Source organism: Anguilla anguilla, chromosome 5 (genome assembly GCF_013347855.1).
Source record: "Anguilla anguilla isolate fAngAng1 chromosome 5, fAngAng1.pri, whole genome shotgun sequence".
In the NCBI taxonomy this organism is placed as follows: Eukaryota; Metazoa; Chordata; class Actinopteri; order Anguilliformes; family Anguillidae; genus Anguilla; species Anguilla anguilla.
The window spans coordinates 45,284,451-45,311,333 of NC_049205.1; the positions used below are offsets into that span (position 1 = coordinate 45,284,451).

Consider the following 26,883-nt stretch of genomic DNA (forward strand, 5'->3'; position numbering starts at 1 on the left):
GTGAGCAGAAGAAAGCCTCCCCCCACCACCCCAAAACAACACTTAGATGTTTTTCCTTTTTGTTGTATGTTTCTGTTCTCGGATTCTTTTTTATTTCCGCCAAAACACAGGATCTACACGCTGACACCACTCGCAATCTGGACCCGCTTCAAACCCATTCTGGGGAACGGGTCCAGTTCATTATGAGAGACTAATAGAGAACAAAGGGAGGGCGCAGAGACAAACAAAAAGAGTAATGAGGCAGCCTCAACGCGAGCAAGGCTCAAATACCCATGTGTGTTGCATGGACACAAGTTTAATGAATGCAAGCTTCAATGGGCAATTAAATTGTGTTTACTTTATCATTTGCTGGCCATACTGTAGTACGGGGTGCACTTTATGCGTGGTCCGTTTCACGGACAAACAAATTCCCTTTCCTGTATTTCATGTATGTGCATCCAGGCCACACTTTTCTGAAAATGTCCTATTGCAAGGAGAGTGTTGCTGTGACCAATCCCATTCTCAACGCTCAGAGAAGCCTGTGCTGATTGATCCCGCCTCCCTGCCACGCCCACTTCTCAATACCACAGTGAAGGTCTAACCAGCTCGAGGAGACACAGCCACCAGCTGGACCCAATGCAAGAGACCCCCCTGCGTGACCCGCCCGACGACCTCCTCGCGTCGCGAACTTCGGAACGTCAGATGGCGGGATCGCGCACGGCTTCGCGTAGCCCCGAGGTCACCTGACCCGAGCGCAGTCTTCAGCCCGACCCACCCGGAACGAGACGGTTACGCAAAATAAATCCAGCGACGGTCTAACGCCTCCTCAAACTGGGACAAGGGCGTCTTTCTGAGGAAGCCCTTCAGCCATTCACACAGGCTCCTCCCCCGCCCCGCATCACAGGGGGATTCTGTTTGGGTGCAGAAAGAGATGAGGGAGAAGCCACTGACTGGGGTCACCACCATTAGACTGCGTGGCTGCTTAAAACCAAGCTGCTGCAATAATCCATTTTTGCTAAATAACTTATTTTTAGATGATTTTCAGAGTCCAACTTTAGACAATGGTGTTTTCCCTTTCAGTTCTAAGGCTGGCTGTGTTTGTTTTGCAATACATTCTGCCACTTGGCAAGGACAGGCCGCGAATGTTGCAGCTGAACCCCAAGGAGAGCATATTCAAAGCCTTTCAGTATTCCAGTCACGCCAGACAGTCTCACTCCAAACGACACAAGGCTAACCAAGCTAAAGTAACTCGGAGCTGGTCGCCTGGATGGAGAGAGATGACCGTCACACTCAAAGCTACCTCCCGTTTTAGAAGTCTGGCCATTTCCTGTTCCCATTGACCTAATTTTCCTAATTCCCTGCATGTGCTGTGTATAACTGGACTTGGAAGCTGGAGAGCGTCATTTATAATGCCGTCTGTCTGGGCGCTTTACTGGGTAAACACACACATCCCATACTGCGGTTCCTGCTAGATCTAATCTGGGCTCTGTCCCTGCTGGCCTGGCTGCCTGATTGGCCTCGGACTGGAGGTTGCCATCCGTGTGGCCTGTCCCATACGTTCAATCCCATCATGCACCTCTGCGTGCCATCTCACTCCAGTGCCCTTGTTTCCTCGACCAAAGCAGGTGCTTTTCCAGCACTCCCGTTCTGACGCCCCGAAAACACATTATCCACCCCTCCCGTCGAGCCACGCCTCACCTCGGTGCTCCAAACTCTCTCCAACACGCCTCCATCCCCAGCATCAAACACAACACCCCACCTCTCCCCGACCAAAAATCTGAGTCTCACTTACCACAGCAGCAAGACTCCTGCTCAGTCATTTGCTTGCATTTGTTTGCTGATTAAATCAAATCAAGCCAGCTTTACAAACCCTTCTAATTAGTAGGCACATTATTGTCAAACAAATGAGAATGCAACAATGCAACAATTACACAGGCTGAACCTGATTATCAGCCTATTTTTTATTACTCTCACATAGTTAAAGAAAACAAAAACCAGAAAACCCATGAGCACCAGAACCCTTGATGTGTTTGTCCCTGGCCCGTTAGCCGTTAGCCCGCCACAGTGATGGAACCCCAGCTGCTGCTGGTGCAGGCGTGCGTACGGCACACCAGGCCTGGCTTCACCGGCGAGGCCTGCGGAGGACACTGGAGCTCAGCCACACCCTGACCCTGTCACGCTGCCAGGCTGCCTGTGGGCCTTGGGTCAATCCAATCAAAGCGATGTTTCCCGTAGCTCCTCCCCCGGGCTCCGCCCACAGAGGTAAGGCCAACTCTGCCCAAACCGACCGTCTGACCTGCTCCCGAGTCTGGTCTAGACCTCCGGCCAGAGTGCACACACACGCGTCACCCGTCCCCTGGATTTCCTGTCTTACACTACCCGCTCTTAAATACCTTCGACACCCGCCCGGGGGAAAGGTTTCTGCGCGAACTGCAACAGACTATTACACGATATATGTTAACGCTCATTTATTTCTTTTTAAATAAAATGCAATACTTCTGGAAAAAACAGTACAAGCATTTCTTTTTTTATATAATTTCACATGACTGGAATAGCTTGCAGTTCCCGATGTTTATCGCTGACGGCGCAGGCTTGCAACGTGACTGCGCAGACACGCGCTGGCTCACGCGCACGCAGAAAGAGCGCACAGGGACCCGGCCTCGTGCAGGAGCTACACGAGTCTGCGCAGGTATCTGAAAGCTGAGAACTTTAGTTCAGTACGGAAGCACACCGTATGCATCTCAAGGGCGGCGAAAGGACGGATTTTAACGGTAAACCAAACTCCTTTCTCATACCTTTTTGTTCTTACGCTGAAGTGTGATGGCCTAGAACGTGAACGTGAGAGCTTTAGGTGAACCGGTTTTTTCCTATGTACATAAGCCACGCCCCTTTGTCTCCCAATACCAAGGCCTGCTTTTATACAATGTAGGCACACAACCATAAACAAATTCATTATTTATCCTACAGAATTGTAAGTAATAATCAAGTGCAAGTAAAAATGTCTTGTACTAAGAAATAATTAATAATCTCTTAATAAAATGAAAGTTAAACCTACAGAATTGTTCGCCCAATGGTTGATGATTCAACCATTATTTTTACAGGTGAAATGGGCAATGGCTTGAGGTTACAAGCCTGACGTGTTAATTCAAAGTCTCAAACAGACACAATGATAAAAACATTGTGTCTGCTTGGGGCACAGGAGAAAGCGAAGGTCTGCTGAGGATGGTCATTATACCACAGACGTCCACCTAACCGGCACATCATATGAGCTCTGATTAAAATGGTGGGACAGCAGACCGCGTGGTCCACACAGCGCCCCCTCTGGCTGTACACAAACCTGCAGGCTGCACTGAGCAGAAGCAGGAAGCACTTTCCACAGGGCAGGAGGCAAAACCCACATTAAACAGCAACATCTCCAGGTTCAGATGTGGGACGGGGAGCGTTCTAATCCCGCCATCTGACAAACCGAACAAATTTGGAAGAGACCGCCGGGCGGGGCCCCAAACACCCCAGCCCGCGTTTGGCAGAAACATTTAGAAAGTTCCGCCTGGTCATGCGCTGCGGTGGAGAAGTGGAAGTACGGAAATGAAGCTGCGGTGCTGGCCGGCAGGACGCGGACACAGAGGAGGAATCGCGCGGGAACAAAGAGACGCGCCCACATGAAAGGGCCACATCAAAACCCCATCTCCGGCAGCATTAGCGGCTAGAAGGTTTCCACCAGCCGCTCCGCGCACAGAGGGCCGTCTGTTCACTAGAGGCCTTCTCTTACAGGTCCTGACCTTGCATTAGATGCTGAAGTTCAAAGGGAAGCAAAATGAGGTTTTCTTTCCCCCCCCCGGCCGTCTGCACATTCCTGCTTGACCTGTACGTGGCCGTTTCATCAGAACTCCACATCAATCTAATACAAAGTAAAATATCAGCAGGACAAGGGCGATTCTTCTTGGCTTACTGCACTCAAACAGAGACGGGAAGTGGTGTCTTTGTGTGTTTGCGCTCCCGCCGCGTACAGAATGCTACCGGCTAGCCCAGACCCAGGGGTCCCTTCAGGAAAGCCGAATTCCCAGGGAAGAAAGCTCCCTCGCCGGAGCCTTGCGGGGTCCGGGCCAAGTCTGGCGGCGTCTGGCAGGGTCCACAAATCTCAAGCTTGACTGCAGGTGCCTGGAGCACAAAGATTTAAAAAGCCCAAGTGTCCGCAGAGCCTCCTCTGAATTAACCCCATGTCCCATTCAAATGATTTAGACTTAGCTGCACCACATTCATCAATACCCTCCCAGAAAAGTCTAAATTTCTTAACCAGACATGATCTGTTGAGCAGCTGATGCTACTGTATACTTTAGGTGATAAATACTGCATTCAGTTAAGGTGCCATATATCAAAACTTAATGTAAATGTTACATGGTAATAAATAGTTTACAGTTACATCAGGCATGATGAATGTATTTTACAAATAACTATATTTTCACATTCAACGCATAAACATTTATCTGTATCTTAATAAAATTAATTAGCCAAATGCATGACACCTACAAATTTAAGAAAACATTGTTAACATAATGGATGAAAACACAGCACTAGCCTGAGGTTTTTTCACTGAATATCTTGGTTGTGCTGAGAGCTATGTTTAAAAATAGCTATAACGGATTACTGTGCAAATGGCTTCACAGATGGTGACACGGGTAAAACTTTTGCGAAGTGTTTCCAGACTTCCCGCGAATGGCGGTCCGAGCCTCCTCTCTCGCACGCCTCCATCCTACAGCTACGTCACGGGGCCCCCAGGCCCAGCCTAACTGCCCCCGAGCCTCCTCTCTTGCACGCCTCCATCCTACAGCTACGTCACGGGGCCCCAGGCCCAGCCTAACTGCCCCCGAGCCTCCTCTCTCGCACGCCTCCATCCTACAGCTACGTCACGGGGCCCCAGGCCCAGCCTAACTGCCCCCGGGCCTCCTCTCTCGCACGCCTCCATCCTACAGCTACGTCACGGGGCCCCAGGCCCAGCCTAACTGCCCCCGGCCGGTTTCCGATCGACCGTGTTCCTCTGATCCCCTCACAGGAAAACAACACTGTCTGAACAATCAGTCAAAAAGCGACCGCCGATCTTTCTGTCACCGACAGCCGCGCTTCTCGCTAGCAGAAGTCCCCTGAAGGGAGTCTGCTTCCCTGAGCCCCCTCTCCCTCCCCCGGGGCCTAACGCTGCTCACGGAACGAGTGTCACATCGCGCCGCTACGCCGCTAACAAAGGGACGCCCAAAAAAGCCCGGCTATTTCCAGACCGCAATCTCCCCCCGCAGCTCACACACTAATATCCCAGAAGGCAGTGTTAACTCCCAGAATGCATCTGGCAGATTATCAGTCTCTATCTGTCAGATGCTTCTTCAGCACAGGTGCCCACAAATCTGCCTGCTGGCATTCCCTCACTGTAGCTCTCTCCCACTGAAGGTTGCTCCCCAATTAATGCCATTATGTCTCCTCTGCATCAAGGTAGACGCACATGCCCGTTAAAAGACCAGGAAACTCAGGTTTTTGAGCAGAAACTACGTAGAAATGACCTCAAGAGGCATTGTGACATCGTCTGGCAAAAACCTCCCAAAATTTGAAATTCTAAGTTGAAATAGGCAGGAAAAAAAAGATGGTAAAATCATGTACCCTAAGATACAATTTTTAAGATTGATTTATTTTTAATTTCATTCCATTATGAATGTTATAACACATTTGTTATCATACAACATGCATATTTAATTCATACACTGTTTATTTATATAATCCATCCCAGCATGAATGTGTGCATTGCTGCATTATTAATAGCCAAAGCGTAAATATTCAGTATGAAAGGTGAACCTTCAGTACAAGATCATCTCTGTTCATAAGCCGAATAACTCATCCAATAGATAGCTATGGGTACGGGCAGGGGACTTTGCGCCCCCTGAAAGAATAATGCAGTGGGAATACTCTTGGGAACACAAGGCCCATCGCAGTTCGTGGGTCTCCCACTTCCCCCAGAAGGCCAAAACTATCCCATCAGTATGAGCGTGAGCCCCAGTTACGCCACATCAGCAAGCAGGAAGCATAATCTTTGGTGCCAACCCTCCCCTTTGGGCTTTTGGCCCCTAGAATTATTACCATCAGTCACCCCACTTACAACAGCCCTAGGTAGATATGCCAGAAAAACAGAAGCCTCCCTGGCAGTCCAGAGCTGCCTCCCCCTGAGCTATCTGAAACTGGTAAAGGTAGAAGCTTCTGGAACTGATGAAAGGGGAACATGGAACATCATCATCTCACCTCGAATCACAACCCTTAATTCCACGTCTGCGGCAACTGCTGCACACGGCTGTCGAAGCCCACATAAAGATGAACACCGATCACGCGCCGAAACACGAGCGCAGAAAAACCCGCAGTTGCTCTCCTCCGCTCTGAATTTATGTGTTCCTTCAGAGAGATCTGGGGGCTCGCTCTGTCTCTCAGCGCCTTCCCGCTCTGACTCCGGGAAGAGCCGAGTGGCCCGGTCATCAATCAGGCGCCGCGGGCTGCGGGACGCGCGCTGAGGAGGCAGGCAGCGGCCGAAGCGGATCCATCTCTTCGCCACCGAATCCGCCCCGCCGCTTCCGCCACGGGGCTTCGGAGCCAGAATTCTCCCGAGGACGAAACTCCGCCTCCGCTCTGCTCCCCCCCCCCCCCCAAAGCGTACACACGTTAAAGGGGCCTACGCACATACATATGTTCAGATTTACCCGTATGCTAACTGATAACTGCTAACACCAGTTGACTCCACTGGATACACACTACATACCGCCCCTATAGAGGGCGTTCAAAAGCACGGTGTGCGCGTGCTTCTACCTACACTCCCATACATATATCAAAACCAAACCCACCGTCACATCTGAAAACAGCGCCTCTAACGCAACTATTTTGAGATCCGGAAAGGGGAAAAAAGCGAGAGAAATAAATAAATAAGCAGGTATTCCAGGCCAGGCTATGGTGATGAGGAGCGCTGTGTTCGTTTTGTTTATCGAGCAGCTACGGGGGCCTCCGGTGGGGCCTGGAGTGCTTACGCAAGCGAAAGCTTCTCAGCGGCGCGGGCAGCTGCAGCTGCGCTCCCGCCTCGCAGGTACCGTAGGCTCGCGCGTTTCGCCACGCCTGAGCCCGCCCCTCGACCGGGTCGCACGGCGCTGACCCCCGCTGGCGCGAGGTCTCGTCCCTCTCTGTCAATCGCTCGATCGAGTCGCCCCCACACTTAAAACCCAGAGCTGGAGCAAAACCCGCGGAGAGGCTGGCGGGGCGGTGGCGGGTGGGGGGTGGCGGGTGGGGTGACGATATTTGGCTCACCAGCTCGGTTCGCCGCTGTCAATGCGCGCTGTCCCATTTAGCATTATGCTGCTTTGAGTTATGAGTCATGCCAGTGCACCTGCGCCCATGTGTTAAGTACTGACAAATAAAAGCCCTACGCCCATTTACACAACAAAGACACGGGTCCTGCGAGGCAACCCATCTCTCTCGCTCTCTCTCTCTCTCTCTGCGTCTCTGTCTCTCTCTCTCCCTCTCTCTCTTTCTCTCTGTGTCTCTGTCGCTCTCTCTCCCTCTCTCTCTCTCTCTCTCTGTCTCTGTCTCTCTCTCTCCCTCTCTCTCTGTGTCTCTGTCTCTCTCTCTCTCTCCCTCTCTCTCTTTCTCTGTCTCTCTCTCCCTCTCTCTCTTTCTCTCTGTGTCTCTGTCTCTCTCTCCCTCCCTCTCTCTCTTTCTCTCTGTGTCTCTGTCTCTCTCTCTCCCTCCCTCTCTATCTCTGTGTCTCTGTCTCTCTCTCCTCTCTCTGTCTCTCTCCCTCTCCTTCTCTCTCTCCGTCTGTCTCTCGCTCTCTCTGTCTCTCTCTCTCCTCTCTCTCTCTGTCTCTCTCTCCTCTCTCTCTCCCCCCCTCTCTTTTCTCCATCCCTCTGCTCTTTGCTTTCTTATCGAAGGAGGGAACGCACGCAGCACTGCCTTCCGTCTGTGATTGGTCTCTTCTTTCCTTTTCTGCAAACACATCCCCGCCCACAAATTCATGAAGTATTCACAAATCCCCTCCCTAACGTCCCGGAGACCGCGTCGCGTTTAATTTCGACGGAGCGGATCTGGAGCTTTCCATTACCGAAGCCAATAATGATTTTCACACCCAAAAGCAAAGGCTGGTTTGCAGCCTCCTCCATCAAAGCATCTATTATTTGTTCCTGGAGGAGGAATCTTCCAGAACAAAGTGAAAACCAGTTGCTTTTAAAAAAATTTTTTTAAAGCTTTTTGCTGGTGCTGCCGTGGAAAGTTTAAGGGAAGGCTTAATAAAGGCTTTGGAAATCCACCAGGGCTTTCACAGTGAACATCTGACTGGGTGATTTATGCATATTAATAACAGGCAGCCCAGGAACAGGCAAGCTGAGCTCCCCGCTTCCTCAGAATCTTAATGTGCTCAGCTCCGCCGGGATTATTACCAATGTAAATTTCTCAGATTTCTCAGCTATTAATCTCTGTCTGTCCTACTGTTCTGCAAACATAATGACTAATTAAACATCAAAAGACCTGAACCGAGGATCCTTTCTGACAGATCCGGCCCTGACTCGGCTCCTCCCTGGAGAGGCACTGAAGAGGCCGTGCTGTGACAGGGTGACTCCACAAATCACTCTCTCTCTCAAAGACACGCGCGCGAGCGCACACACGCCCGCACGCACACACACACACATGCACACACACACACGCACACACACAGCGAGCACACACACACGCACACACACACACATACGCACACACAGAGCACATAAACACGAGCGCGCATGAGTGCACAGACACACACAGCCACTAAACACACAGGTGCCACACACATATGCAGCTGCTATATATATGCATGAATGATTGTACACAGACAATCACACACAAACATGTTTTAAGCAAGTGTGGGGAGAGAGTGGTGATGCACAGCAGGTGTTAGCATACTGTATGAATGTGTATGTGTGTGTGTGTGTGTGCGTATCTGCAACCCTTTGTGTATGTCTGTGTGTATACATGCATTAATAAATTGCCCAAATTAAGCCCAGGTTAACTTTATGCGACAGCCTGATCCAGGTGACAGATGCATTTATATACGAGAGGAAAAGAAGACCAAAAAAACTTCCACTCACAGATGAAGGCAATCCAGGAGGGACCTTGCGCACTTTCTTTGTTTGCAATGCATCTAGAAGATAAAAGGACAGACAGATTCCATAAGAAATAACCTACAGGAGGAAAAAATTGAACATTTACACTTCCGTAATAGTGGGGGGTAAAACAGCTAATGCGTGCCCCATTTGTTTCTGGACCGTTTGCATCGCTTGCTAGCTTATGCTAATCTAGAGCCGAATGGGGAAGAGTGCTCAAACAAAAAACATAATGATGAAGTGAAGAAGTCTTCCATGTCTCCACAGCTTCTAATTACATGTGGATGCAGCTCTCGGACAGGCTGCAATTAGGAGCTCTGACGCCACCGAAGATAGCACAGCGGGGAGCTCGAGGGGCCTGACGGGGAGTCCGGGGCGGTACTGACCGAGCGGGGCAGGGTCCTGGACGGGCCGTCTCCTGGGGTTGGCGCCGGCGAAGGAGAAGAAGGGGGCGGCCGCCGTCTTTCCCGCCGTGGTCACGCGCGCGGGGCTCGCCAGCCCGATGTCCGAGCGCAGGCCGGACTGGGAAAAGAGAGAGAGACCAGAGAGAGAGAGCGATGCGGACGGAGGACAGGAAACGCTGCGCGCGGGGAGCCGCCGGCGCCGATAAGGCTTTATCATCGGCGGACATATTACGAGGGGCGTGGCTTCCAGTGAGGCTCCCCCGCAAACCACACCCCCCTCACGCCTTCATTCCATTTCCCAACTCAGCCAACTTAACCGGTCCACCCCCCCCCCCCCCCCCCCCCCCCCCCCCAGGCACCAAGTACGAAACAGGCCACGCTAGTACTCTGGAAAAAACCCACAGGGCCCCAGTCACTTGGACAGAGACGTAAACGCGCCCTTTCCACAGGGCCTAACGAGGACTGACAGGCCACTAAAGATGAGAAAACATTTCTCCCAGACAAACAGAATCTGGCCCGTACACTCTCTGCCTCCCTTGATCAATGCTAAGTGCTTCCATACGCTCCCTTCACTGCAGAGAGCTGCGGCCGCTTCCCTTAAAGAGTTACGAAAGCGGCTGGAAAACTTGAGTCACCGCCTTGTATTCGGCCTGACCTTTCATGTCTTCTTTCTCTAATTAATCGAAAAACGCGAGCCAGTCAGGCAAAGTGGCACCTATTTACTGTTGCTCTGTCCTCGCGCTTTAAGTAACGGCTTCAGAAGCGTGTTCCGGTGAGAGATGAAACAGCGAAAGGTGCGCTTCTAATGAAAAGGCTCTGTGTGTTTTCACTGTCGTCTCGAACGCAGGGCTGGACGCGACATCGAGAGCCCGGAACTCCAAGGAGAAATCAGCAGAATCAGCGTGACCTAGCGATCGGCCTCCGAGCCCGCAGCAAGGCGGTATCGATCAGGGCCGATCTCGGCCTGAGGGCACACGCGGAGAGAGAGAGAGAGAGAGAGGAGAGAGAGAGGAGGGCTCAAAGCAAAGCTCCCATGGGGTGGAGGGGTAAAGGGGGGGGGAGTATGGGGGGGAGTGTGAGGCGGTTCAAGCTTCATTAAACCATCTGCCTGATCTCGGGAGCCGTCAGCTTGCCCCAAAAACCGCCGTGGCTTAACTTAGCAAAGCGCCTATTATAGGGCCGTCTGAGCCCGCTGCCGCGGGGCCGCTGGGCCGGCGCGCCGCGCCGCAAAGGCACATCCAATTAGCGGGGAGTCGCCGGCGCTAAGCGACAGGCCCCATTAGCGTCCGTCCGGGGCGCACGTGCGCCCGCGAGCGCGCTGACGTGACCGCGCTCCGGAAAGCCCCGCTCCTGACCGACATCCACTCCGCTGACCCGCTCCCCCCCCCCCCCCATCCCCCCGCCCCCCACCTCTCCCCACACAAACTGGGTTAAGAGGCCAATTGCGGCTCTGGCCTAATTAAGGCAACGCTTTTCTAGCTTTAAGCGTGTGAGAGGAGGGACGAGGTGAGCGGGGGGGAAACCGCTAGCTTTAATCATTAGCGTTAGCTGCACACGCTTCATAAATATACATTACATTCCCCAAACGAGCTGAGGAAAATACCCACTCCTGCACGTTCCTCCACCAAAACAAACAGAAAGAATGAACTAGCATAATAACACACATACAATATACATACATCACTCTTAAGTGGACAGAACAGTTTGATTATAGTAACAGCCGTCCCTTTGAGATGTCTCTTTCCCTTTGTCCAGGAAGGATTTCGCAACAAAAACATTTGCTTCTCATTCCTACAGGTTAAAGCCAAGGCCTCCAGCTCCTGCGAAAACGGGGTCGGCCATGTTCTACCGCAGAGGAGACGCAGGAAGGAAGAGAGGAGCCCCTCTCGTCCACCGCAGCCCCGGCACAAACACGGAGCGACCTGGGGCCTCCTGACCCGGCTCCGCCCAATGAAACTCAGCCCTTACTGAGAAACCGAGAGGCAGACACTAAACCCAGCAGCCATTAGCAAACGGCTCCATTTCATTCCACAAACCGCACGGTACCACAGAGGGAAAGAGGGCGAGAGGGCGGGGCGAAAATACCAATTACGGCCTGATCCGCACGTATTACAGAACCTGAGATTCCCCCGAGCGCTGGATTTAACAGCGCCGATCACAGAGATGTGTGCGCTATTTATTTTAATCAGAGGAATCCCGTTTAAAGATTACTCCAAACAAAATTATCTTCCGAGTTAAATGCATGAGCATTAAGTTTTTTTCGAATGAGAATTAGAAGAAGAAGAAAAAGGTTCATTAAAATTCAGTCGGCAGTCATCTTTCTGCATTTACGTGAGTGCACCACAGGGAAAACCACCTCTATGGCCGCCCACGGCTTTGAGGTTCCTCCCTCAGACGACGCTGCAGTCGACTGCGCTGGAACCCCAACACCGCACGCGAGACTCTGATGTGTCAGAAAGCTCTGGAATCAGCAGGGCTCCGCGCGGGCCTCCTCACACGCGAGCGATCGTCTTCCGCGGCCAAACGTCGAGCGGGTTTGAGGGGATGATGGCGCTCGTCTGTCAACTGCATCCCGTGGCAGTAATCAGGCTAATCTGTCTGGGGTAGGGGGAGCCTACCTGGCGGAGCCATGACCGCGGCGACCGCCGCTCGCCTACCGTGACCGCTCCCCCCATGACCGCTCCCCCCGTGACCGCTCCCCCCGTGACCGCTCCCCCCGTGAGAGGCGTGCCCGCGCTGACAGAAACGAGCCCTCTCTCTCTCTGCGTGTACCCGACCCGGAGACGAGACAGTATGGAGGAGCGGCCCTCTGGGGCTCCAGGCAATCACACCAAATTCAAACTCACTGCCAGTTCATCTTTAAGACTTAATTTACTGTGCATGACGTGTGTGTGTTACTGTACGTCCTGTGTGTGTACATATATATGGCGTGTGCGTGTGTCTGTGCATATATGCTGTATATATATATATGCACACACACACACACATATATGATGTGTGTGTGGACATACTGTATTGTATATATGATATGTGTCTGTACGTGTATGTAGTGATGGGAGTAAAAGGGGAATAAACACACTGATTAACCCGACGGTGGTGAGGCAGTGGTGACAGTCGGAGGTGGGCGCCGCGCTGCGGAGCTCTGACCAATCACGCGGGGCCGCCGATCGGCCTCTGCGCCCCCATATAACTCAATCAGACCCGAGGGGTCCTGCATCATGTTCCGGTGATGTAATAACGCGCTGCCAAACAAGTCACCCGGCCGCGGCCCGGCGGCGAGCCCGTAACAAATGGGCCGTCCCGCAGACGTCTGCAGCAATTACAGCGGGGGCAAGGGGGGGGGAAACTCTGACAGATCGTTAGCATGCAGCGTTTCCATTTTCCCGCCACATAATCAAGGCGCAAATGTGCGCGCGGTTTCCCGCTGTTGTTTCTAATTGTTTTTATTAAGTTTGCGGGACGGGTCGAGGGTTATGGCGGCGGTGTGAAAATGCTGGGCGGCTCATTAGGAGATTATTAAGGTCTGATAGTCTCTGCGCCTGAGGAGGCTCTGCTCGCGCGCGTCGATGGAGCCGCGCGAGCTGCGTCCGGCGCTCGGATCGCAATGCGGCGGGCGGCGATAATGACTTGGAGGCACACGCGATGTTAATACAGCGCTTCCTCGGCCCGAGCTCCTCCCCCGCTCTCTGCGGAGTGAAATGGCTTTTCTGGTCTTCCTGTTTTTCTTCTGCCGCTAGACAGGCCGAGCCGTTGCCAAACTCGGGTCTCAGCAGCTGCAGGACTGCATAAATTCCCCCGATCCCACACAAAATGTCTGCGCTGGCTCAGACTCGCACCCAACGCTTTTATGAATGAAGGAGAGCGATGTTACAAAAGCGACTTTGAAACACGCCGTGTTCTCGCAATCAAAACCGAATTTCCTCTACGGTTTTCACTTTTTCTTTTTTCTTTCCCACCATTTGCAAGCAGACAAGCAAACGATCTCCTCCGAACTGTGTGATGTCACCAGCTGCTTCTTTTCACACCTGAGTCCACAGGCCAAGCTTGCACAGACCACAGTCTGAGGAAGACACTTTGTGTGCTGTTTTAGCAAGCAGACCACGGATGCCTGATCAACCATCGGAAGTCGCTATATAAAGATGAGACGAGGATGCCAGCCAACTGAGCCCTCCCTAACCCTGGGCAAACCCTAACCCTGCAGGGCTACCAGCCTACAAGCAGTGGTGAGCTCAGGATTTCAGCCCAGACAGTGGGATCCAACCATGCACATCACCAGGATTCATTCACTTTTAAATGGTTACCATGGTTATGGTGTGGCTTCGCAAAGCTTGCTAAAAAAAGAAGTGCGTACATTTTTGCCATCATCACGGCAAAAGCAACAAATAATAAGCTTTAGAATGTTGGATGTAAATTTCAAACACTTCCTGTTTCCATATTGAGATGAGGTGCCTGGTCGTTAATAAATATTCAGTTTGTTGTGCCTCGATTCGTTGTTTAAGTAAACAAACACCCCTACGTCATACCTGAGCCAGCAAGGCTTTCTGACCAGGAAGTGAAGCTGCCATTGACAGAGCCTAAGGGTAATCTGTGCTGGAGTGACTCACAGGGTTGGCACGACTCGCCTGCAAGAATGACGGCTTTTCTACTACTGAGGAGGAGGATCTCACATCCTCTCTGCCCCCTCAACCGCCACCCAAGATGACAAATAGTCCTAATATTTCAGTATTGAGATGAGACTGTAAATAGCAACTTCCCATTTTGCATGAGGCAGTAAATAGGGCCCACAGTGTAGCATACTGGTTAGGGAACTGGCCTCGTAACACAGAGGTAGCAGGTTCGATCCCCAGGTGGGGCACTGCGGTAGTACCCCTGAGCGCGGTACTTAACCTGAGTTGCTTCAGTAAATACCCAGCAGCATACATGGATTGCGTGTAAAGAATGCAAGCTGTGTAAGTCGCTCTGGATAAGACTGTTGGCTAAACGCTAAGTGCCTGCAACGCTGGGGTTCTCAACTCTGATCCTCAAAGGCCGCGGGCTCTGCTGCTTTGTGTTTTCACACTTAAAATTAGCAGCCAGCTGAGACTCAAGGGAAACAGGGTTACACGAGTTAAGCCTGTATAAACTGCCTTAACTGATAAATTAAGTGCCAATTAACAACAAAAAACCAGCAGACCCTCCTTCCATCCAGATACAAGCCCCTACTGAGTCAGCTGGATAACTGCGCTGAGTAAAACCCAGAACAGCTCTCTCTACTCCGGTCCATGTCCCAGATTTGGGAGGGTTCCAGGTTTTACTAAGTTTTTATCTCCCACAGCTTCCAAACATATCGGGCACCAATAACTCCAAACAACGCTGTTAAAATACTTTCACAATACTTTGAAAATTCTTTTACAAGCCATTTAAAATCTTCAAGCCATGTATCAAACAGTATTATGAAAACAGACCATTGTAAATGTTTTTTCTTTATTGACTTTTGAATGCATTTATTTCCCGTTATTTAGACAGAGGAAAAGCATAGAAAATGTCATGGCTGAGATTCGAACCCCCCAGCTACGAGGGAGTTCATAAACAGGTATAGATGACAGCCGGCTGCCCTATGGACTCTCTTTAATCAAAGAACACCATCTGGGAAACGTATTTAACAAAATGAAAATGCCATACATACTTAGCATGTTTGGCTAAGAACGGACCCAAACCCGGCTGGATATCCACTACAGCAAGTTCTCCAGATTGTCCCAAGGGCTCTAATTCTTCTTGTGTTCCCTGCATGTTTATTTCAATGTGATGCAAGAGTAACTTGGAGGAAAAGCTTGGAATTGACTTTATTAGTCAGGATCATATGTACTACAAATGCACCAAAATACCAACCTGCCACCCTTCCTACAATACATTATTTATTACTTTCAGATCAAACCCACCCAACCAGCACAACACAAGTTTGAGCCTGTAGCCTCTTCTCCACCTGTTGCTAATAGCCATCCACAAGAACAATGCACTTCACATTCAATGACATTCATTAATAGCTTATGCGTCTTGCTATTTTTATGTCCAGAAATGAAATAAACTGCATACACTGGAAAATTGTGAAGATTTTCCTATTAGATGTCATTGTGGTACAAAGTAGCCCTTTTAAAAATATATATATTACCCATTTCTTCATATTTCTTTTTCAGCTTTATTGGACAGGACAGAGTAGAGACACGCGACAAAGGTCGCACGACCGGATTCAAACCGCCAACGTCACAGCGCACAACCAGCATGAGGACAGTGCTCTACAGGCTACGCCACAGCACGCCCCCAAACCAGCCATTTTTATTAAAGAGAACACATTATGAGAGGCCACTCAAAGTTGGGCGCATTGTGTATTTGACGTTGGACATTTTTGGCGCGACCGCTTGCGTCCTTAAACTTTGCTGACACCTAACAAAGTGTTTTATTTTATGCTGCCGTGTTCATAAAAAGTAGAGCAAGAGGTTTCGGACTGTTTTTTTAGTTTAGTTTAGTTTAGTTTATTTATTTGAAGATTCACTTTAAAAGGACAATTACATGGTTGCAAACACCAATGCACATGCGCAATTAAAAGAGCATCAAGGATAGCACAAGAAAGTTACAAGACTTATTTCCATTGTGGTCCTTGCTGTAGCTGTTTTCAAAGATGTAGTACTATTTGGTGTACTAAAGGAGAATGTTAGTAAATAGGTTAAGAGTGCAGGGGGTTGAGCTGACCTTTTACTTAACCCTTAAGTAGCATGATCCCTTCGACCCCAGCGCTAAGCCCACGCAACGGCACGCTAACCTGCGCTAACGGGCGCTCGGGAGCACACGCAGACGCAGCCGGGGCCGCTAACGAGAGGAGCGCGGAATCCGGGGGAAGCCCCGAGCCCAGCCCTGCGTGTGGAGACGCGCTCCGCGCCGGGACAGTCCCCTCCAGGGATCAGAGGTCAAGTGCACGAGGGGGAGAGAGGGAAAAGAGGGACGGAGAGAGCAAAGGAGGGGGGAGACGGAGAGACGGGGAAAAGGATAAATAGAAAAACAGGGGAGGCGGAAAAACAGCGAGAAAGGAAGTGAGAAAGATGGAGAGGCGAGCAGGGGAAAAAGGTGAAAGATCTCCACCGGTCGCGTGATGCTGGAGGGAGAGCGGGAGGCGGGGTGAGGCGCGCACAATCGCGGGGTTGTGTGTGACATCTGTGTGGCTGCACAGCGGAGCGCGAGGGCCCTGCACGCTGACCTCCGTGTCTCGTAGGACAGGAGGTGCTGCAAATCACGGTTCGGCGTGGGGCGGGGCCTTCTCAGCCCCTCGGTAGCCCTCGCCGGAATCGCTCGCTAAGCCCCGCCCTGCCCTCCTCCTTAATGCTTTCTCAGAACGTTTACAAACACCGCAGAGGTTTCCCGGAAAAAGCGCGCTTTTCCAGCTTGATTACACTGCCGAGATGGCCGTTTTACACGCACAGCTGCAGCCATCGCTCAGAACCCACCTCGCTGCGTAGTCAACAGTGTAAACAGCAGCAAAGCCAAACACCGTGAATAATGCAATGGCTGTAAATTGACCAGCCAATCACAACATAATAAAAAAAAAGAGGAGCACAAGTTCAATTCTGCAATTACTGTGAATGTATAATAATTGTGTTCAATATTTCATCCCAGTTACGAGAGGCTGAAATGCAGTTTCAGTGGCCTCTGGTGCCCTGGTGGAGGATGCTGAAAATACTCCCGGTCTCTGCTGATGCAGACGGCAGGCCCTGCTGCTCTGTCAGTACCTTAAACAGGCACTGGCCCCAAGGGCTGCTGGGAAAGGGTGGAAAAAGGTGCATCTCTTACCTGGCACCCCGAGACTCCGGGCTCCCTGCCGTAGGCCGAGAACGTGGGCCTCTCCGTTTTACCTGCGGGCACACAAACGGGACCGGCCTTAGACTGCGGTTTGGAGAACAGACAAAACTCATCCTTAGAGACCTAACAACGACCGACACAATCTGAGCACGTTTTACATTGAACTTGACCAATTTAACCTGTGAATTTGTAGCTTCGTCGCCAAACAATGGCTGTGGCTCAGTGAACTTTTGACCGTCGTCCGAAAGTCTCCCCCGTCATTTTGGCCTTCCAGATACCTGGCGCTAACTGGGATTTGAACCTCTTCAGCAAAGCTCTGTTGCGCGCAGCCCGCCGCCGTCCTGAGCCGTTACAGCCACACTTATCGTCAGAAGCATTGACCGCCCGGCCAGGTCCGGCTAAGAGCTACATCAGTGTCACAGCCGCCGCGGAGAGAGGCGCGTCCGCGCCGCCGTCAGAGCGAATGAAAGGGCCCGGCGTGCGCGCGGGTGAGTCATGCTCCTCACGTTATCTAAACTCAGCAGTTTCCCCCCTCCAGGAAAAAAGTGAATCGCACATAAGATGATAAACAACTTTAACAACATCATACATTATTCTTGTCAGATTTTCAAACACTGTTAGAGCAAATGCCGCATTGAAACTAAATCCTGTTTACCCTAGGGAAAGGTAAATATTTTAGTAAGTAAAAACTTGCACGGCAAGACTATTCCGTTTCGCCCTGCCCAATCTTAACATTCTTTAAGCAATGGGAGAAAAAAAAGTTTACACCAGAAAGTTTGTGGAAATAAAGCCCCATACCTTAGCGAAGACATATACAGTTCACTGAATTTCTAAATCTATCACCATCAGTTTGAAAAATCGAGTTGTACTGCAAAGTACAGTTCTATATAAAAGTAGCAACTCCAAAAAAAAGTAGAGTGCACTAAAAAATCTGTAAAAATGGTTCAACGGAAAAAAAGTTTCTTTTGTGGTGTCAACCAAACCTGACACGATAACACTGCAATAAAGACACATTTAATTTAGTGTTCGTGGCTATACATTTCCCAGCAGTGAACACCGCCAACCTGTCTAACAAGGCTATAAAAGTTTTTTTTAAATCTTTCATAGGCAGTTTTGTATAGAATTTGTATTGGTTCCATTCATTCCTTCCCCACCTCAGAAAAGGGCTGCGTCACCAAGAGCAACCCTAACCAGCAGTCACAGATGCACACTCCCCTTCAGTGCTGAATAATTTATTGAGGGGTCTCTTGTCTTAGTTCGTGCCAGGGGTACAGAGCTATAGTAATATCCGCCCCCGCCCACACCCCTCCCCAGGCCAGTCCCTATCAGCTGAAGGTAGCGTCGCAGGAGTGGCACGGAACCTCTGGAGCGCGGCCCGGCCAAGTGGAGCGGTAAAACGAGCCGGCGGACCCGCGGGCGACCCGCGGCGCAACTGAAACCGGGGGTGGGGGGGGGGGGGGGGAGCGGTCTCTGGGGAGCGGGGCGCGGTAAACAGGCGTTTAGCGGCCTGGCCAGCCAGCACGCGTGTGCGGGGCCGAGCGGGCAGGCCTGGTAAACACACAGCGACGCTCTCGCTCTCAGGCTGCCGGCTGCGCTTAGTCACCGCTCTGTTTACACGTTCACAACGTGAGCATGCACAGAGAGAAGAAAGGGCTCCACACGTTTCCTCTCTTTACATTCGGCTGTAGGAAGAAACATTTCAGCAAGCGAATGGTTCTAAAAAACAATTTTCTTTTACTATTGTTCATAACACTTACGGTGTACTAGAATTCATTTCATTATTCATTTCTCTGAACACATTAAAGGAAAAAAAAGGGTAAAGAAGATTTTTAGATCCTGAGAACAGAGGGGTTTGGCAAGCTGAAACAGAAAACTAGGAATAATTGTGCAGAATTGGGAAATGAGTTTCCACCTCATCACTGTAAAAACACTTTGAGTTTCGAGAAAAGCGCTATATACATGTAAGGAATTATTATTATTAGAAACGTAAAACCATGATACATAAAAGTGAAAGGAGGTTTCTTCCATCACTCACAACAGATCTACTAAATGAAAGCACCTGTCTAAACCCCCCCACCCCACCCCTCCCACCCCTACACACACACACACACACACGCGCACACACACACACACACACACACACACACACACACACACACAAACACACACACACACACACACACACGAGGACCGCTCTTGTCTTGGAATGTTAAAAATCAACAATGTAAGACGGCCCTTCCACTGCAATAGCGATTTGTTTAAGTGTTGCTGGCGAGCGCGTGTGCCAAGCCCGCTGCTGGCTGTGACGCCCGTGTTTCAGGAGTCCGTGCCAGCGGGAGCAGCTGTGGAGCCCCCGACGCCCGCACCCCCCCCCCCCCCCCCCCCCGCATCTCAACCAATCCCCCACCGCCCCCGCTCTCCTCTGCTAGCCAAATCACTCCTTCAGCCAAGAGGGAGCGGGCAGGAGGAAATCCACAGAAAGAGAGAGAGAGAGTGAGAGAGAGCGAGAGAGGAGGGGGGAGAGACAGAGAGAGAAAGAGAGCGAGAGAGAGTGAGCGAGAAAGACAGAGGGGGGGAGAGAGAGAGTGAGAAACAGAGAGAAAAAGAGAGAGAGAGAAAGAGAGACAGAGAGTGAGAGACAGAGATAGCGAGAGAGAGAGAGAGACAGAGAGCGAGCATCGCAGGAGATGAACTTCAGAATCCCGTGTAGAGGTCAGCGATTAGCGGGGGCCTCGATGGCCATCGCTGTTCCCGCCTCACCTCTCCGTTATCGCGCAGCTTCCCGCCGCAGCGACAGGCAGGGCTGCTGGGTAATCGATGGCCCCGCCTGGCCCGCTGCCCTTTCCCGCGCCGGCCGCCAGCGAGCGAGCGAGCGAGCGAGCGAGCGGCAGCCGCTTCCTCCCTCCCGACGCTGTGACACACCGCGCGTTTCGTGGGCCCCCAGACAGTGTGATTAATGGGGTGAAATCACGCTCTGAATCTGCGCACGGGGACGCGTTACCGGTGAGCACGTCTGCGTCGCCACCGCTGGGCCCTGCGCTAGTCAGGTGATTCGCACTCTGCCAGGTCTAGCGGTCAGTGCAAGGGGGGGGGGGGGAGCTGGTACCCCAGATACCCCATATTTCATCCCTGACTACCTAGCGGCGAAGCCCAGAGGACTACCAGTACATTTAGTTCATTTTCATTAATTCATTGTTTTGGACAGATATGAATGTGGCTTGCAAAAAATAATAATAATAAAAGATAATAACTTTAGTAATTATTACTGTTGGGTGAGCAGCGATTTGCTTGAATTTCTGCAGCTCCTTACTTTACCTGCTGAAGCATTCCAGCTGTTCGTGGGCCACAGCACAACCACTCCGCTTAATTACGGTAGCCAACGCAATTACCGTCATTAGCACGAAGGCAAAATAAACCACAACAAAGGGATTACTCGCTATATTCGGTTTTTACAGTGCGACATTTGCATATTTCTACAAATACACAGCCATACACTGCTCATGGGATGTCATCTATGCATGAACATGGGGAAAGAATGATTACGATGCATATCTATAATGTTACTACAACGCTGAAGCAGAGTTAAGTATACTGGGTCCTGAAAATCAGTGACCATTCAGAGAAGGGCCGGAGAGCTGGAGGATTACAGTCCTCGGTGTGAAGAAAAAGTCCTTTGTTACCAGAGGACTACACTCACACGTATGCGTTTTAAATCTCTAATGTAATCATTGTTCTGTCACAAAGCGCATCCACAGTTTTCCATTTTCTGGAAGAAACTAGCAACAGCCATGTTCTCTAACTGTACTAAATTAAAGGGTAATCACCCTAGATAACACCACTTTTTTGTTGGAAAAAAGGTTTAAAAAAAAAAAAACATCTTGGTGCAGCCCTCTGGACTTCATGCAAATGAGATGGACACGCCCACTCCAGGATGCATTTTTCAGAGCTGCGTAGTGGGCGGAGCCAGGGTGGAACAGTGAGAGCACTTACTGGTTAAAGTCTCTTCCCATGTGATCCCCGTGCAGCTTCTCTTTTCGTCTGGCAGTCATTGTAAAACACACTTTCAGTCACGGGTCCAGAAAATTATTTTCCAGTTTTCTAATGTTGCCTTTTTTTTCTTTATTCCCTCTGGAAAATATCCACTATGTAGCAACACAACAAACTAATAATAAATTATTTTATATATAAAATTGACTGGAATGTTAGTACTTTAACATATCTAGCTAAAAGAAACAATATTGCAGTTTTATGTAAGATATTTGTTCAGGAAAAAGCTGAGGGGATGATATTTGCTGGCTAAGTACGGATTGCAGTCATTACAATACCCCCCGGTCATGACCCTGGAACAAAGATCTCCAATCAAAGAAGATCTTCAATCAAAGACTCCTGACTGTAGTGGAAAACATACCCAGCTGCCTGGATTTGGCAGGACTTTCACAGTGTTCATAAAGACATTCTTATTGGTTAAACACTGTTATTTTCTGCTATTTTCAAAAGCAACTAAGCGTCTGCAATGGTGACAATAGGAAGCTTCAGTGCAATATTGAAATAGTTCATCTTAACTGAAAACCTGCGGAAAAGGGCTTTTTGTGGCATTGAAGCGACAAATTAAGGAGATATATTGACTATGTTAGCCAGACAATAGACAATAAGGATCATTTCACAAGGCCGTGTACTTACAAAATGGTTAAACTGGAACAGCAAGGGGAAAATATTTGTTGGTAATACGCTCTCTGTACAGCTGGGCCAACCTTGCTCAACAAATACTTTCATTAAAATACACAATACGTATTTTTCCGTCTTGCACAGGCATAACTCAATTTCCAGAATATAAAGGGCCCCTATAATAACCCGCATTTACACAGCCCAGAACACGACACAAGCCATTAAACCGTAATTCCCTCTTATGATCCAAGTCTGTAACGCGGGCATATCCATCAAAGCCAACTAACGTGTTGCAAGAAAACATTACAAGAAAAAAAAGAAGAAGAAGAAGAAAAAAAAACAAGAGGCAAATTGTAAATGAGCCATTCCAGGCATGAAAGTTTCCATTGCATTAGCTATGCCTTGTTTATTATCTCTTGATGCAGGCCTACCTTATCAAAGTGCTGCCTTCTTAGCACCCCTAATATCATTACCGTTCTGTGTTCTCTGCAGGTGCAGCAGAGATACATAAAGCAATATTCTTCCGCGGTTTCATTTTGTGATCCTTGTCTGTGACAGTTTTGGTTTTTTTCCCTTTATTTTTATTTTTTTTTCTTATTGGATAGGCCCGGAAACCGCACTGACTGATGGGGCCCAGAATAAATTAATCATTTTCCTGTCCTGAAACACCGGTGCCAGCTCCATTCAGGTGCAGACAGGCTTGTCCATCTATAATAGTTCAGATATCAGCACCGAGGAAAATCCCTGACACATGCAACAAAAATAATAACAATAATCCTGCTTAATCCTACAGCTATCACTGTGAGCGATCTAAATATAGCTGACACATACAAGGACAGTTATCCTAGGTAAGGGAGTATGCTAAGTAAATTTAGAGTAATGAAATAAGAAAATGGCCAAGTGTTAGGCTGAACAAAATTGCCTGCATGTACTTCTAAACATAGACTCTATATCGAACATTTCAGCACTTTCAACAGTTTTACAGGTCTGCAACAAGAGAGACAAGATATCCATGTCTATCATTTGGAGAGGTTATGTTATAGCCATTCAGCAGAAGCTAATATATGCTATATGACCAACGATTAGAGGGATAGTAATGAAAATGTTATTTTCACCAAACATTTTGGATTCATATAATATTCCAAGGCTAGCAGCAATTGATGGCAAGCATGTTTTCTGTCAGATCTGCGGTGTGTGTCCAGCACTAAAGCACTGCATTTCTCCTTGTTTTGACAGTCCGAGTGGAAGTGATCTAAGCATCTCCGGGGACCAATTGAAAACTCAAACTACAAAAACAGCCAATTAGTAACTGTGCTCTGTGGCAAGGGAAGACGAATTCCAGAGATGTCTGGTTTTCCTTTCTGAACCCCCACCCCCCCCACCCCCCCTTCTAAAAACACACCTGCAGTCACCTCATTCACTGGGCGGGCCATGACACAAAAACAAGCCAAAAAAACGTATATAATAATAAAATTAAATGAAAATTAAAAACCCAAAAGGTTGTGTAAATAGAGAGCGACGCTGAACCCAAACGGACACTTCCTGCACGTCTTTTCCCTCTCCGGTAAGAACGAAATCCCGGCGCGGTCTCGCCCGCGCGCTCTCAGTCCTGGAAGCCGAGCGCCATCCATTATCCTGTCAGGTTAACGTTGCGTGCTGAACCATATGGCAGGGCTACGCGCGCAACAAAGGAAATTCCTTCCACTTGTTATAATCAGCACTTTCGGCTGTCCAAAAAAACAGGCATAAACAGCTTTATTGTGTTTGCTGCATTTTCTTTCTTTCTCTCTCTCCTTGGCAAAAACAGGACAGGGGGCAGGAAGAGGAGGAGGAGGAGGAGGAGGAGGAAGATGGGGGGAGGGAGCGACGAAGGAGAGCAGAATAACAGCGGGCAAACGAGCTGGGGACAGGTCTCGCGTTTCGCTCCGGATACTGGATTTCTGAGGTGACTCCTCGTTCTGAATGCAAGCGAGAGCGCAGTGGCATCACTCAGTTTTGGCCACTCAGCGACCTCCTGGCCGCTGTACGCTATGCTACAATAAGGATAGCGGCACCGCACGCGCTCAGAGCGGGCCGGGGCCTTTGTTGCCGTGACAGTGCGCTCGCGTGCGCCCCCCCCCCTGTTGCTCGGCCGTTCGGTGCTCCGACAGGTAAATAACAGCCGGTTTGAAGGGAGGAGGGGGAGGAGTCAGGGATGACATAACTCCACCCGCTCCCCTCCCCCGGCCCCACCCCTCTCAAGTTGGTGCCGCCCGCGTCCCGCCCACCACGTCCACTTCCCGGCGAAGCCCGCCGACCGAACCCGGGGCCCGCTCCCTCTCGCACCCCGGGCCCCGCATCAATTTCCCTTAATTACAGCCCTTGTCATCCCCGCGATTGCTCAAACAGCTCATGCAAATGTTAATGAGTCCTTATTTGCATATTTATTTTTTCCCTTTGTTGAAATGTAATTGATTATTACATTCTACGATGATGAATGCCGCTGCTGACGCGCTCTGATGTATAATTAGTCATTAGGCGGAATGAATAGATCAATTAAAAAGAGAGAGGCCGGGATTAAGAGGAATCAAACAAGGAAGGATCTGAGAGGGAACAGCGCAGCCTTCTAAAGGTGAGTCACGCGCTGAAAAAATGAAAGACCCCTTTTAACGGCGGGGCGGCTCCCTCCCTCGCTCCTTCAGACCCAGAAGGTGGCTCGTGAAACGCGAGACCCGTTTGGGGCGCTCGGCGAGGACGAGGGTTCTAAATATTCGTAGCGGATCAAAGATGACCTTCCTTATGACACGCATCACTCAGCGCTGAAGCACGCTTTTAAAATGGAGTGTGGCTGCCTTCGCCAGCGAGAGAGACAGAGAGAGAGGGAGAGAGAGAGAGAGAGAGAGAGAGAGAGAGAGAGAGAGGGAGAGAGAGACAGAGAGAGAGACAGAGAGAGAGAGAGAGAGAGAGAGAGCGAGAGAGCGAGAGAGACAGAGAGAGAGAGAGAGAGAGAGCAAGAGAGAGAGAGAGGGAGAGAGAGAGAGAGAGAGAGAGCCAGACCTCCCGGCCCCGCTTCGGTCCAGGGCCGGGGAGAGGGAAGAATCTGCTCGGCGCGTCTGGAATAATTCCTCCCTGGCAGGAGAGTCGAGTCCGGCCCTCATCAATTCAATTTTCAGCGTTGTTTAAAAAAATAAATAACCATAAAGGGAAACTGTTTTCATTTGGCCTTTGCTGTTTTGGAGATTAACTATCCTCCAGCCAATAGTTCCTATTCACGGATGGGGAAAAAAATGGGGGGTGGGGTGGTGGGGGGGTGGGGGGGGGAACACATTACTGCGGACCAGATGGGAACATTCCACATGACCAAACCAATCAATCACCTCGGTGGGACGCAGGTGCGACACAGCCGCGCGGCAACACGCCATTTCACAGCCTATCGGCCGCAAACACATGGTCACCAATCAATGGCACCCCGAGGACCCGCGGGAGTGCTGCGGTGGGGTGGGGGAGGAGGGGGGAGGGGGGGGGAGGGCGGTCCTCTGGAGGCCTACTGGTTCACGGCTGATGACTTCATAATTACACATCGGTGTCCCTCGCTGGCCGTCGCCGTGACGACCTTTTGCGGAAAGCGGGCATGCCAATCGCGCGGCGGTAGGAGGGTCGATGGGCGACCGCGACTCTCTGTGACGTCTGAGCGAGTCCAGATCCGTGTACTGACAGGAACACACGCGGGGGGGTAAAAATATGATCTACACAGAACAGGAATGTGTTTAACAGGCTATGGGGGGGTAGGGGGGGGGTTCTTTCATGTCCCTGGGAGGATATCCCATTCAGAGGGAGATCAATGACTGCGCTGCTCTTTGTGCCACTTCAAAGTCTGCGTGCCCGCCTGGCATCCGACGGGAGCCAACTGGAGAGGGCCGAGACTGGGGGGGTGAGGGGGGGGGGGGCGAGCGGGCCAAGGACGCGGGGCCATGAGAAAGGGCTCAGGAATTTTCGTGCGAAAGCTCCGTCGGCGGATTCTGTTACGCGCAAATCGCCACCAGCCCCAGTGACGCAAGGAACCCGGGGGCGGGCGAGGTGGAGGCCATGAGGGGGGAGGAGGGTGCCTCCTGCACAGCTCACAAGTCCAAAAATATAAAGGCAAAGTAAACATCGCAATAATTCTGACTGGACCAGGTTTTACTTACAGGGGAGAAATGTGAAGACAAAAAATGGTGTGTCTGTGCCTGGGTATGTGGTGTGTGTGTGTGTTGTGTGTGTGTGTGTGTGTGTGTGTGTGTGTGTTGAAAAGGGAATGCCCTCTCTACCTGTTTAGCATTTAAATTCCACCCCTTCCTAACCCCACGGCAGCAGAGGCAGCTCCGGAGGGGGTTTGCTGGGCGAGCAGCGAGTCGCAGGTCCGGACGTCTCCATGACAAACCCGGCTTCCTGCTCCGGCCTGTTCCACAGCGCGTCACTCAGAGCTCCACGCCTGGCCTGTTTCTGTCCGCGCGCGTGCGCTCCGTTTGCCCCGCCTCTCCGCTCAGGCTGGGGCCGAGCGGCCGCCAAGACGAGCGGCGCGCGACTCAGATAAGGCGCGGAGCGGAAGGACGGAGCGCCTGACGGGCGGAGGAGGGCGGAGGGAGGGTACGCAGGTACGAGCCCAGGAGCCGGACAGATGAAAGGCTGGAAGAGCGGCAGATGCGCGCGCGAGCGCACGTCGCTAACACCGCCGCCGCTAACACCCCCGCTGGCGTCCGTATCCAATCAAAGCACAGCCGCCAAAGGCTTAGCGGGGTAACAGTGAATAAAGGAGTACGCGCCGAATAAAACGGCTAATGTGACTGAACAGGACAAAGTGGGGAATTAGCGCATACCCAGGGGGTGCGTGCTGTGTGCGACTG

The 26,883-nt window shown here is 50.7% G+C and overlaps 1 protein-coding gene across 3 annotated transcripts in view; it reads right to left on the reverse strand.

The window, feature by feature from the left end:
- LOC118227551 (transcription factor 12-like) overlaps positions 1–26,883 on the reverse strand; it is a 101,005-nt gene that overhangs the window by 30,481 nt on the left and 43,641 nt on the right. For all 3 annotated transcript variants that reach the window (XM_035418130.1, XM_035418127.1, XM_035418128.1), the window contains 3 exons: positions 17,348–17,409; positions 9,512–9,647; positions 9,111–9,163 (listed from right to left, as the gene is read on the reverse strand). In XM_035418130.1, coding sequence (XP_035274021.1) covers positions 9,111–9,163; positions 9,512–9,647; positions 17,348–17,409 — 251 coding nt within the window. The remainder of the gene's footprint in view (positions 1–9,110; positions 9,164–9,511; positions 9,648–17,347; positions 17,410–26,883) is intronic.